Genomic DNA, 13726 nt, shown 5'->3' with positions numbered 1-13726 from the left:
CTTGTAAACATTGTCTGGACTCCAGAATCCTGAAATGAGTAATGTTTATATAGGCATCTTGTCCAACTTTTCCCCGCACTTCTAGAGGTAGAGGTTTAAGCTTTCTGGAAGACTTTCCCTAAACAGATTTCAGTTGCTCTCTTTATGCTCCTCTTTTTAGAGGGGGTTAATTTCTCTTTGGATGCTTTGGAGAAATTTACTCAAGCGCCAAAGAGTGCACTTCCTATTTTACACTCCATTATCATTATCTCTACTCAAAAGAGTAGAGGGCGTGGGAGGGAGCAGCTGGAGAAGATAGACCCTATACCTCGGGGGGCGAGAAGCCCTGGGTGGCTTTCCCCCTGCTCCTGACAGGGAACGGGCAGGTGAGAAGCCCCAGGTGACTTCCCCCCTGCTCCCAGCAGGAAACGGGGACGCAAGACACCCTAAACAGCTTTCCCACACTCCCAGCAGGTAACATGGAGCAGAGGGCGGAGGCAGCCCGGGAGCTTGTGGAGCAGCCAGGCTCCCAGCAGGGAGCTGCCAGCAGAGCTGAGAGACGAGGCTCTCATCTCTCGACACTGACCTGGGGAGGGTAGTGTGGCCATGCACCACTGCAGTAATTACTGCAGTGGCTGTAAGTCAACCTAATATAGATTGACTTACTTTTCTAGTGTAGACATACCCTTAAGAACTTAAGTTCATTGTATATAAATACTCCATACATAGTATATGTATACATATTTCATAGTGATGTTAATGACCAATACGACTCTGGCTTTCAATTAAGACCTCACATGACAATCTTTAGTGAACCAAAATGTACATACCAGAATCAGGATATTCCTGTAACCCCATTGCCAGCTGGCATTAAGGGGCATTCTTGGGTCACACACATTGTTTTGAATCTAAATATTGTGTATACCTGATTCTAACCTTTATTGGTAATGATGTGGTGGAAGTGGAGATGTTGATTACTTTGTTGGAACTATCCACATAAACGTTATTGGAAATCAAATTGCTCATCACGGCTTTCTTATTTTCAACATAACCTTGCACCGGTACTGGTTTTATTGGTCTCTGATGCAATGTACTGTGTACCGTATTATGGCCGCCTTTATCACTGAGTATTTCTCACAGCAAGAATTGTAATTCATAATGGAAAAATTTCTACAAGTATCTCCAGCAATAAATAATTTGAGAACTTAGTTAAGGAAAATTATAAGCATCAGAAATAAACTACATAGATGTATTTAACTGCATGGCAACCCCTTAACAATACAGAATTCATACAGAATATATACAAACCACTTTTTTTACTTATATCATTATTTCAGTGCTTCTCCTATATAACTAGTCTCTTGCTCTGTGATATGTGTCAGGACTTGCTGGTGTGTTTTATTGTTGATTATACAAGAACCTGGAAAAATAATGAACTGAAAACACAAATGCCATTTATAAATATACCCTAAAGAATAAGTTACAAAAGTGAAACTTATTATTCCACAGCTTGCTGTTGGAATAACATCTAAATTCCTTCTATTGGACATAAAAAAAATAGCTTAAGTATACACTGGGAAAGTTTCCACTAAAAATATAGACGGTGCTGTATGCAAAGACAATAAATGTAAAGCGAAAAATGGCTTGTTTTACCAAATGGTGGCGCAACACTACTCAAACAACTTTGGTTGTTCCCTGGAGTCATAATTTAAGACCACTGTGTAAATGGCAACTCAGAGTGATATCCAAGTAGCATGGCTTCTGCCATACTAACATGGAACCAGGTTCCAGGCCTCTCCCAGGAAGACAAAAGGAACACAAAATTTAAAATTGTATCAATGATAGCATATAAATTACAGTAATTAAATACATCAGAAAGCTAAAGTCCATAATTTTAAGTTATCAGATGGCCCTGGCCAGTCATTTCTTGCCTCATCCTGACTGTCAGTCCCACTGCACATTAGGATCTCTCCTTTCTCTCTTGCCTGTTGTCAGAGTCCAGAAGATTAGTCATGCCCTCTAGAGTGTCTGCATGCATCCAAACGAAAGAGCAGCTGTTATGCTTAAATAAAGTAAGCACTATCTGCTTTATATCAGCACTTTTGAGAACTGTCAGTGCATGGGGAAGTGGATGTCTTGAGCGATTGATATAGCATATCTACAACATATGTCACAGGGTGGTTAGTAGCATGTATAGTTATCCAGAAGCTTATAAAATTTAATTTGGTTTCATTCCAGTTCCAAGTGAACAAGCATCAGCATCACAAAAAACACGTACACTACTTTACACCCTTGTAATGGCAGTCTTGACAGGCCAACTGTTGAGTATGCATGGAGATTTAACTATTCTCTCTCATCCCTAGAGTTTTGACCCCCTTCTGGGTTCACACTTAAGACATATTGGCCGGAAGCTGGCACAGTGTAGGGAAGTTTGCACTGCTGCTACTCAGGCTATAGACCTGTTGTGTGCATCAATCAAGAACTTCCTTCACCAGGGTTTCAATCTGGCTTCTTTCATTAGCATCAAATTCACATTTTTAAAGTCCTTGTCTGAAGCTTTTGAAGGGAGTATATGTCCCTGTACCATTGCTGTTGATGTTACATTTGTGAAGTCTAAAAGGTATATTTAAGTCACTGACTAGTGGGTTTGCTTTGTTGTAGTAACCTATTTTGATCAGTCACCTTACCAAACAGTTTAAAACTACTCATGGATTGAAAGAAGAACTTGTGTTCAGTGTGTGTTTAAAATGAGTTGAGAACTGTGACCATATTTTTATGATTGATAAGTGTGCCTGTATATGCCATCTGATCCTTGAAACTATGAATATCATTTTATTAAAAAAAAATAAAGTTGAGCATCAACCAAATGCTCTTAATGGATTATTCTTTTCATTTTTGACATGCTACAATAATACAAATTAGCCTCAGCTGGGATGCCAACTAACATTTATTCTTGATGCCAAATTCAACACTAAAGCATTTTTTTAATTACAGACAGGTTTTACATCTTATTGACAATTTTGCTTGCTAGACACCTTTTGTTGGTGGGGGGAAGTTGCATTTTTAAAGTTATGTGGAATTTAGATGCCGCAGAGAGAAATGTAAATGTAGTCAAACATAAGGCGACAAAATGAACATATAGAGTAGACTAGAAAAGCTGCAATGTTTAAGATAATTGTTTGTTTCATGTCTCCACATAAATTGGAGGATTTCATGGGAGACTATCAAGGAGTATGATGGGATGATGTAGAATTGTATTTCTATGATTTCTTAAATTATATTTGTGTGTTTTAACTCAACACATTTTTCATTTAGGATATTAGGTTGAAACTGCAATAAGGATCAAGAGGTTAAAAGCCAGCAGTCAAATTCTGTTGTTAAACTAGTTAATCCTGAGTAATTGACAATAACTTCACTGGAATTATCTCAGATTTGCAGTGATATAACTAAGGGCAAAAATTGCATCAGGATTTATATGTATGAATTTACAGAAATTTTCCTTCTGTGTGCTTTTTGCTCTGGATGCAGAGAGGGGGAGAGTGGGTTGAGCATGCTGCACTCTAGCTAGCCCTAGTTGTCGTATAGTTCCTTAGGAAACCATTGCTATCTGGTGCAAATTCGAGCAGCCCCTAACCTGGGCCAGGGCAGAGAGTCTGGGAGCTTTAACTGGTTGTTAGGTTCTCAGCTTCTTTTTTCCTCTTCTTCTGGGTTGCTGTATGAGACTGTGGGAGGGAAGGGAAACATCCTTTGTTAGGTAATGCTTCCATAGGCGGAGGCAAAGCTGAGCACCTGTCCTACTCTTCCTCAGGTTCCTACCGCCCCCGCAGGAAAGCAGGCAAAGGAGAAACCAGAGCTGCTTTCTCCTCCCTGCCTTGCAGTGGAGCAGGCAGCCAGAAGGGGAGCTGCTGAGCAGCTTCATCAGGGAAGACACAGCTGCTCTTCAGAAAACTCCCAGTTCATACCAGAACTGCTCCTTGGGCTGCAGAGAAAAGTGGCAGAAGATGGTGCAGCCAGGGGCGGCTCTACCTTTTTGGCCGCCCCAAGCAGTCATGCCCAGGAGGCGCCCCGGAACCCCGGGAGCATGACTGCGGAGGGTCCGCTGGTCGCGCGGCTCGGCTGGACCTCCCGCAGCTGCGGACGGTTCGCAGGTCCGGCGGGAGGCCAGCCGAGCCGCAGGACCAGCGAACTGTCCGCAGTCATGCCTGCGGGAGGTCCACTGGAGCCGCGGGACGAGTGCCCCCTCCGCAGTCGTGCCTGCGGCAGGTCTGGTCGTCCCGGGGCTCCGGTGGACCTCCCGCAGGCATGACTGCAGCAGGTCTGCCGGCCCAGCCTGCCGCCCCCCCGGGAAAGGGCCGCCCCACGCGCGTGCTTGCCGCGCTGGGGTCTAGAGCCGGCCCTGGGTGCAGCCTACCTCCTCTCTGTAGTGATGGCTCAGAAGATACATTTTCAATTTGTAGTCAGATACCCATTTTCTTAGAACAGTTGCCTTTGAGGGCCACAGCTTAGAGCCTTGAGAACAAGTGGATATAGTTGGACATAACCATGGTCAGAGACTGATTTTTACGGAAATGGATATTTCCAATAACTGGAAACTCACCTGCACAGGGACTTTAATTGGGCTTGCTGTTCTTGAAATAGTTGTTTTCCCCCAAATAAATGAAGGCTTGGTGGAAGCTAGTGGGGATCATTGCTAGTTATTGTATATTATATGGGGAGCTGATAACAATCCCTGTATTTAGGTTGCCTAACACTTTCCATTATAAAGGATTCTTGCAGCCTTTTCTTTTGGGTAGTTCTCATACCTGTTGTTTGCAGCAAATATTTGATATTCAGCAAGGGAAATGCCCTTGGACTAGAGAAGTGCCTTTTTGTCCTATGAAGTTTAGTTCAGCTTCACTGAGATACAAACTACAAGAAGTCACCTTTTCCTTTCTCTCACTTGCAGTCTTCATGAAAGTTTTGGCAGTATGCCAAAAAAAGTCATCACTGACTTCCTAAGGTTGGGTTCATGCTGCCACCATCAAAGCATTAGTTACTGTACTTGGAGTGCCTGGAAGGTGCCAGCACATGATTCCAGTGACCCATACCCCCTGAAGAAAAAACCTTCCCAATAAGTGCTCTGCAGTCCCATGTGGGTATCTATGGGATAGGAGCTCCCCCAACTCCCAAGGCAGGAGGGTGAGGAGAATGATAAAGTTTTTCTCGTGTGTGCGCACACACATCCTGCATCTACCTGGCTGGGCTCCCCCAACACCAGCCACCCCTAGAACCCAGCACCTGGACTCAGCAATCCATCCCTTCTCTGGAATAACAGCTTTTTCCTGTTGCCAGCCAATGTATTTAGTCTTGTAACTCAAGTGGTAGCAGTCTGTTGCAGAGCTAAAGGTTGTAAACCTTAATGACACATGATAAGGGTTTCAGTTGCACATAATAGAATTTTTTGTTTTTCTTTCATAAAATAATTCGAAAATTACATTTAAAGTATAAAAGCGGCCATACTGGGTCAACCCAAATGTCCATCTAGCCCAGCATCCTGTCTTCCAATGGCCAATGCCAGGTGCCCCAGGGGGAATGAACAGAACAGGTAATCATCAACTGATCCATCCCTTGTTGCCCTTCCCAGCTTCTGGCCCAAAAAAAAAAAGCTCATCTACCCATCTTGCTTCTGACTTCTTACATCTTGCAGTAGAGGGATAGGTTTCCTATCCAAGTAGGGATCAGCTCTAACCCTACTTAGGTAGTCAGAGATACCCAGCCACTACTGCTGGATTTGGGATTCCTGATTACATTACTTAGGTTACAAAATCAAGCACTTGAAAGATAGAAAATGCTGGTTGTATGGGTTGCCTATTCATCTTTAACTTGTCCCTCTTGTGCATAGGCATTATGATACTGTCTTTAATTACATGATCTCATAACATACCATTTTATCCACAGGACACCAGCCTTGCTCAGTACAAGTGATGGATGCCTAGTTTCTCCTAAGAAAGGAATTATAGAATTTGGCCTAATGATTATGTAAAAACTTGGTGTTGAAATAGGGAGACATCTTTTCCAACCAAATGACCTTATTCCAAAGTCTTCTGCCTTAATATTAATGAATTCCTGCTATATTGTCAGATGACGTAGTGATCTTAACGCTAGCCTTCATCATTTTTATGGAAGACTGCAGACTTTTTCTCTGGAATCATGTCTTCCTATGTTTGGGGACCTGCTATGTTTATCTGGATAGCACATTAGTTAATTACTTTGTTGACACTTACTTAAAATATGCTGAAGATTTAACCTAATCTTTCACAACAATACATTGCAACATTCTGATATGTCTGCTTTGGCGATTGTGATACAGCACCATAAGTAACGATACATTGTTGCCTATTGTCCAGCTCAAAACACAGTTTCTGTCTGGCTTTTGCCCAAACCATTATTTTTTGGTCATTTGTTTAGTTTTAAGATTTTTTTGTTCTGCACCCTAATATATTGATTCAAAGGAACAATACTGATATTGAACAAAATTATTGGGAGGATTGATTCACTTTCTACACTAAGGTGGCCCGGAAGTATTTTTGTGTTTAGATCATAATGAAAAACTGAGTGATTCTCATGCTGAGTGATTTAATTTTTTTTCCTTCACTAAATAGGAAAAGTGAATAATTTGAAAGTAGCAGTGATCAACTAATCTCTCTACATCTTAAACTAGGGAGGTATATTTTCACAATGTAATCATTTTAATTTTAACATTTATTCTTGAACAGGCACGGAAACTGGATGTGTATTTTGAGTATGAGGAAAAAATAATGAGCAAGTCCACTCTCGATAAATCTCTCTTGGACATGATTTCTGACCCTGATGGTAAGTACTGAAAATCTGAACTTGGTATAAACCAAGTTTATCTGTTTTTGATGGAGAATCAAGTAGGGGCCCATTGACTCTGTAATTTTCCATCTCACTTGATGATCAGTCAGATTAGTGGAGTGAATATACAGTACACTTGTAATGAGAAGAGGTTTTTAAAACAGCTAGGGAATTCACTCTTTAGATTAAATAAATCCAAAATCATGACTGGAATTTTGCCTCTTCTACAAAACCTTTTGTGGCTCTAAAACCAAAAGAGCTTGTCAAGTGACAGTACTAAGGTACATATTTTAACCATCTTGTGCTTCAGTCATTTCTCTTAATATGGGGCTGCATAGTGGAATAGTTTGTTTTTTTTCTCACACAGTTCTAATCTGTTATGTACTAAATGAAGAGAAAAGGCAGAAAGCCATGCAAGAAAAATAAGTCAGTAGCTGACTGGTAGAGGTCTGTGCAAAAGCTTTACAGAAAGTTATGCTGGGTAAAGACTGGAAATAGTAACAATTTATTCATGACTGAACATGAATATATCACTATTGATAGCTGTGAACATAAGTATCTATATATTATCTGTAAAATAGTCTCATAAAGACAGTTACTGCGGGTCAAAGCTTATTGGGTCAAGTAAATATTTAGACATTGAATTTTACGCACAATTAATATTTATTACATTATCTTCTCAGTATATATGGCACTGGAAATAACTAAGTGTGCTACAAAATCACTAAAGAGCTTACCTTGCTAAAAAGCAGTACAACAGAACATGTTTTGCAAAATAAGTGTTTAAACAGTTCTTGAAGTGAATAAAACTGTGCTTGTAGTACTTTAATTTGGAGTTTGTTCAAAGCATATCTAGGGCATGAAAGAAGGCACTATATTGGGAGTTGGTGAAGGATGGAGAGGTTAAGAGAGAAGCTTGGGTAGAGAGCAGTTAGGAGAATGTTTTGGGAAGGGCTTGCAATGTCTCATAAGGGCAGGTTCAGTGTCACATGATGCAGATTTCTCAAGCTCATCATTCCATGGGCACCCTACTAGGTTTCCAGATGCCTTTCAACTGGTAACCTGCAAGCCAATCTCTGTCAGAAAGCATGGATCCTCAATTGCTCTTCAGTATTGTACTGTGCCTTATGAACACAAGGCTATAAGAGGAGCTCAACGGGGGAGCTATTCAGCTGAGGGAGGCCTTGAAGGAGTATTTTAACAATGAGATGAACTGACAGTGGGTCTGGTGAAAGTCCTGGGTAAGAGAGGAATAAAATGGATGAGCATAGTGGTTAAAGCTGTATGGAGAGACAAAAGAATTCCCGAAGATCAATTACAAGCCTATTTTGGTTCTAATACATAAGAAGGGAAGCATCCATGAAAGCGGAAACTAGCAGGATAGCTTCTGGGCTTTTACAGATCTAGAAAAGCCATACATTAAAGTGGACAGAAGAATGCTCACACTGTTATGAGAAAATAGGTTGTGTCTGAGGATTTAATAACTATAGTGAATGCTCTATATAATGATGCAAAAATGTTTTGAAACAACAAGCTCCTTTGAAGTGAAATTCAGATTGCACCAGGAGTTGGCCCTAAACCTGCTGCTTTTTTTCATATTGATGGACTTTATCAGCAGTTCCAGTGAGAAAAGGTGAGAAGCTGCTGCTACATGGAGATGACAAAGTAATGAGGGCATCCTCAAAAGAAGATATAAAGAAAATAGTAAACCAGTGGTGTGAACGGCTAAGTAGGTATGGAATAAAAATGAGTACAACTAAGAGTGAGGTCATTTGGGTCAGGAAAGGTGCACGGGGAAACTGGATATAGAGATTAATGGAGTATGACTAAGCTAGACTGAGCAGTTCAAGCACCTGAGCAGCTGGATAACAGATAACCAGTGAGCTTGAATGTGAGATACAGTCTAGACTGGCAAATGCTGGAAGAGTGAGGAATAACATCTCAGATGTTGCGTATGACAAGCATATGCCACTGAAACTGAAAGCCCAATTATATAAAACAATTGTACCTCTCTATACTGTATAGTACACAAGCCTGGGCCGTAAAGAAATGGCAGGTTCAGTGCCTATATGTGTTTGAAGAGAGATACACGAAGGGACAGATTGTGAAATGAAAGCATTAGGATGGAAATCAAAGTTCATTATGTGGCTGGCAAAATCCAGGAAGTATGACTTCACTGCTTCAGGCACATAGAGCAGATGAATAAAGAGAACTTGGGGAAGATAGCATAGCAGGAGAGAGGGTGGTAGGAAGGAGACCCTGAGGAACACCGAGGAAGCAATGAATGGATTGCATCAAAGATGGTAAGCAGGTGGACCTTAGTGCCACCTCAAACAGACAAAAATGGCAGATGTTTGTATGATGATCTAACCCAGATGATGGGTTAAGAGGGGAAAGAAGGAAGACTAATGAGAGCTGAGAAAATCAGAAAATTAGTGGTCCCAGAAGGTGGAAATGACTGGAAAAAAGAAAAATATGGGTCAATAAGGTGGTGATTGGAGAGAAGGAAACTCTGAGCTGAGGGGAAATGGTAGAGGATGTCTTCACCATGAACTGCCTGGTCAGTTGAGTTCCACCTCAGTAGATAGAAGATCCAGTCCTTGATTAAGAATAAGTGAGAGGTGGAGCCATAATTAAGTTGCAGACGGTATAGTGATACAGAGGAGGAGCTAAACCTGACATTGAAATCAAGAGCAGGAGAAAGTTGTTAATTATGTTGACAAGGACAGAGGTGAGAGAAGAGTTTTGTTAGAATAGACCTCCAGGGAAGGGAGGAAGTGGGATGTACTGAAAATGGCAGATGAGAAGAAAAGCCAAACAAGGCCACTGCAGCTTACAGTATGGGAGAATGAGAGGGTAGAACCTCCATGGTGCAGCTTCTGAAACAGTGAGAGATAGACAGTAAAGTTTCAGTGATAGCAAGCAAGTGAAAGTTATGGGATATGACACTTGTGTACAGTATTGATTGTTGAGGAGGGCAAGGAGCAACAGTGAAAGTGAGATGGACTATAACAGTGGCAGAGCAGAAGGGGTGTAAAGTAAAACTGCAAATAATGGATTTTTCTCTGGCAACTCTGAAAAATTGAAATATTTTTGTTTTGGGTCTAATGGAAAACAAATTTTTTTCAGAAATTTTTGGTGAATTGAAAAGTCAGAAAACATTTTGAAGCAGGTTGAATGAAATGTTTAGTTAAACCTTGCATTTTTTCTGTAGATTTTAGTCATTTTAACAAATGTAAATGAAACTAGGTTCAGAAAACAGCAGTTAGGAGGAGGTGGTGTCTCGCATTGTGATTGTGCCCTAGGCAATGGGATATTCTGATGTGAGTCTTTCTCTATCTGTCCTGTTGGAGCTGTTTTTGTATAAATAGTCATTGAAGCAGGGACTTGAACCTGGATGTCCCAAATCCAAGGTGTATTCTCTAGACACCAGGCTAAAGAAGCATTCTCACACTCTGTCCTGGCCCATTGGCTTATTTAGTGTCATCATGAATGATTATGAATTACCAGGATGAATGACAATGAATAGTCATTGGGTCAGGGAAAGATAGTGAGACTGAGGTCTTGTCTGCATTACAGTTTTGTCAATGCAAGTTACACCAATGATCAAAAACCTCTATAATTATATCGCTTGTGCATGTTGGCAGAGCACATCCACAGTTGGTGCTCTAGCATCAACAGTGAGAGCAGTGCACTGTGGGTAGCTATTCAATTCTGCTACTTGCCACCTTATGTAACTAGGAGTTGTGGGAAGGTGGAGTGGATTGCAGTGCATCATGGGTGCGGGCTCAACGTCCCATGATTCATAGTTATGCAGGACTGGGATGATGAGCGGTGGCTGCAGAACTTTTGGATATGGAAAGTCGCCTTCCAGGAACTGTGTGTGGAGCTCGCCCCAGAACTGCAGTGCAAGGACACCAGATGAGAGCTGCCCTCTTGGTGGAGAAGCACATGGAAATCACTATGCGGAAGCTAGCAACTCCAGACTGCTACCCAGTCAGTCACAAATAAGTTTGCAGTTGGGAAGTCCACCACTGGGGCTGCGCTTAACGCAAGTGTGCAGAGCCATTAATCGCATCCTGCTACGAAGGACTGTGACTCTTGGTAATGTGCGTAAAATAGTGGATGGCTTTGCAGCAATGGGATTCCCTAACTGCGGCAGAGTGATAGCACACATATCCCAATTTTGGCCCCAGACAATCTTGTGACATCAGCAGGGACTGTCTTTTGTTGGGGTCATGGTCAGTGATGCGGACTCCTAGGCAGTACCACAACACAAATAATCACATTTTTGCACATAAATAACTTATGCTAATAAATGCTAGGGGTGTGATTCTAAATGAGAATAGATGCACAAGAATGTAGTGGTGATGCTGATGCTAAGACTTGAATCCAATGTGTATCCAACTTACAGGTAGCTTGAAATGAAATGCAGATGACTAACAAGGTAGTAGGAAGGAGTTTGTACCGTATATAATTTATTTTCCCTCTCAAAGACTTGCATTTGAGTGTAGTAGGTAACAACCTATCCATAAAAGTTTTATCTAGACAATGTTGTATTGTCAACTTTCATAGTCTAAATGCTGTATAATTTTCCTCAGAGAAAACGGCAGTGGTCTTCAGAATTGGCACATACTTATACATAATTGGTAGCTAACGTACCAACAAATTTGTTATATTTTTAAAAATTGTTTTACTTCTAAAAATGTGCCATAATCTGAGCTTCATGCAAATGTGCATAAAAATGACATTAAGCATACTTCCTATTTTACAAGCATATTGTGTTGCTCATTACGTTGACTTTGCTTATTGAAGCTATTATGGCATTTGGAAAGAAGTCTGAGCAACTTCATCTGATTCTACAATTTTTTTTTAATTTAACAGAATATCTATTTTGTTAGCATATCCACATATGCAGTAAAGGAGCTGGAGACTGTGTGTGTGTGTGTGTGTGTGTGTGTGTGTGTGTGTGTGTGTGTGTGTGTGTGTGTGTGTAAGTAAAAATGGCAAAATGGCTATATTTATAGTGTTTGCTTGGCATAAGTAGGGAGGCTTGAATAATGTCTAGCCAAGGATACCCTGCTTCAGTAAATTTCCAAATAGACAGTGATCAGCAATACCAAATGTCTCTTGTTCAGTAGTCTTATTTCAACTGAAAAGTAAAGCATTACTCTAGTCCAGGGGTCGGCAACCTTTCAGAAGTGGTGTGCCAAATCTTCACTTATTCACTCTAATTTAAGGTTTCGCGTTCCAGTAATACATTTTAATGTTTTTAGAAGGTCTCTTTCTATAAGTCTATAATATATAACTAAACTATTGTATGTAAAGTAAATGCTTAAGAAGCTTCATTTAAAATTAAATTAAAATGCAGAGCCCCCCAGACTGGAAGCCAGGACCCGGGCAGTGTGAGTGCCACTGAAAATCAGCTTGCGTACCGCCTTTGGCATGCATGCCATAGGTTGCCTACCCCTGCTCTAGTCCAATAAAATATGTAGTTGGGCTTTTCTAAACATATCTGGAAACAAGTGTTTAAAGTGTTAACTTTGTACTTTCTCTCTTGTGCCACTGATACTTTACTTATGTTTACTCTATTTTTGCAACAACATCAATACATTATTTTTTAAAGAATTGACAATCGTTTTCTATATGCCAGATGTTTGCATTGTTTATTTGTATCAGATACCCGCAGGACTTACTGTCATATTTCAGGTACCATTTCCATTCTACGTGAAATTTGTATTATTTTTTCTAGAGAAATCAGAACTTGTATCTGCCACCTCCTTTCCTCCATCCCAAAACACACATTTCAATTTGAGGAAAGACTTTTGCAACTTTGTGTGCCATCCTCGTTTTTGCTGATCACTTCTGTTTTGGTTGCATTTCCATTTCCAAGTTTCATGCATTTATATTAAGTCCTGTGCACTCATGTGTATACAGACACTTATGGGAGTGACAGAGAACTTATATTTTGACTCCTGGATAAGAGAGGTGAAGAACAGAGTAAATGAGTAGGACAGAGGAAATTATGAAATCCTAGATATTGTTGGGATCCAGATGGTATGACATTCCCATGGGCAACAAAATGAAAAAAAACCTATAAATGTGTGGGAGATATTAAGATTTTTTTTTTTGGCTGAAGCCTCATGTAAATTTCTGAGCTTATGAGAGTAAAGATTTCATTTCATTTAGGTCTTTGTAGCAAAACTGAATAACTCATAAAGTAAAAGTAATTATGATATGCTCTGTCTTCTACTACTACAGAAGTTTGATACTTCATGGATTACCCCAGCAGAACTACTCCAAGCCAAAACAGTTATTATATATAACTACTCTTCAGAGGTTTTGAGCTATTCTAAAGCAGATTTTCAGTGAAGTTGTTGAATGGGTATTTATCACTTCATAGACAACATAAACATTGTTTGTTGTATAACCTTTTCTAAACTCATTACAATTATTGTTATGATCCAAGGGCTCAATATATGTAATACAGAATAGTACACTACCTAGTAGTATAGTTTATAACTTGATTTGAAAAAAGAAACCCTTGTTTTTCCTCCACAGCGGGAACTCCAGAAGACAAGATGCGATTGTTTCTTATCTATTACATAAACTCAGTGCAGGCACCGTCAGAGGTATGTTCTTTGGATCTTAATAAAACAAAATTAATTGTTTGCAAAATTTGTGCTAAATTGGTATTTCATAAGGAATTAAATGAATGCCTGTGCCAAACACCTGCTTTTTCTTCTCAAGAAAAATATAGTACAGTCTTGTAGGATTGAATCTACAGTCAAAGTTTTACAGAAGTATTTATTACTACCAGAGATATCACTGCCCAGTTATGAAATATAGCTAAACACTTGGATCAGGATAATGTGGATATGATTCAAATAGT

At 40.2% G+C, this 13726-nt stretch overlaps 1 protein-coding gene across 5 annotated transcripts in view; it reads left to right on the top strand.

The window, feature by feature from the left end:
• Nucleotides 1-13726, top strand: part of SCFD1 (sec1 family domain containing 1) — a 133756-nt gene that overhangs the window by 59643 nt on the left and 60387 nt on the right. For 3 of the 5 annotated variants that reach the window (XM_039536361.1, XM_039536363.1, XM_039536362.1), the window contains exons 15-16: nt 6735-6831; nt 13396-13466. In XM_039536361.1, coding sequence (XP_039392295.1) covers nt 6735-6831; nt 13396-13466 — 168 coding nt within the window. Of the gene's footprint in view, nt 1-6734; nt 6832-8449; nt 8568-13095; nt 13196-13395; nt 13467-13726 lie in introns of those variants that run through there. The other 2 variants (XR_005597882.1, XM_039536364.1) reach the window with 2 other exon arrangements.

This window comes from Mauremys reevesii, linkage group 4 (genome assembly GCF_016161935.1).
Source record: "Mauremys reevesii isolate NIE-2019 linkage group 4, ASM1616193v1, whole genome shotgun sequence".
In the NCBI taxonomy this organism is placed as follows: Eukaryota; Metazoa; Chordata; order Testudines; family Geoemydidae; genus Mauremys; species Mauremys reevesii.
Note: the sequence above shows the minus strand (reverse complement) of the source record. Positions and strands in the feature narration are given on the sequence as shown.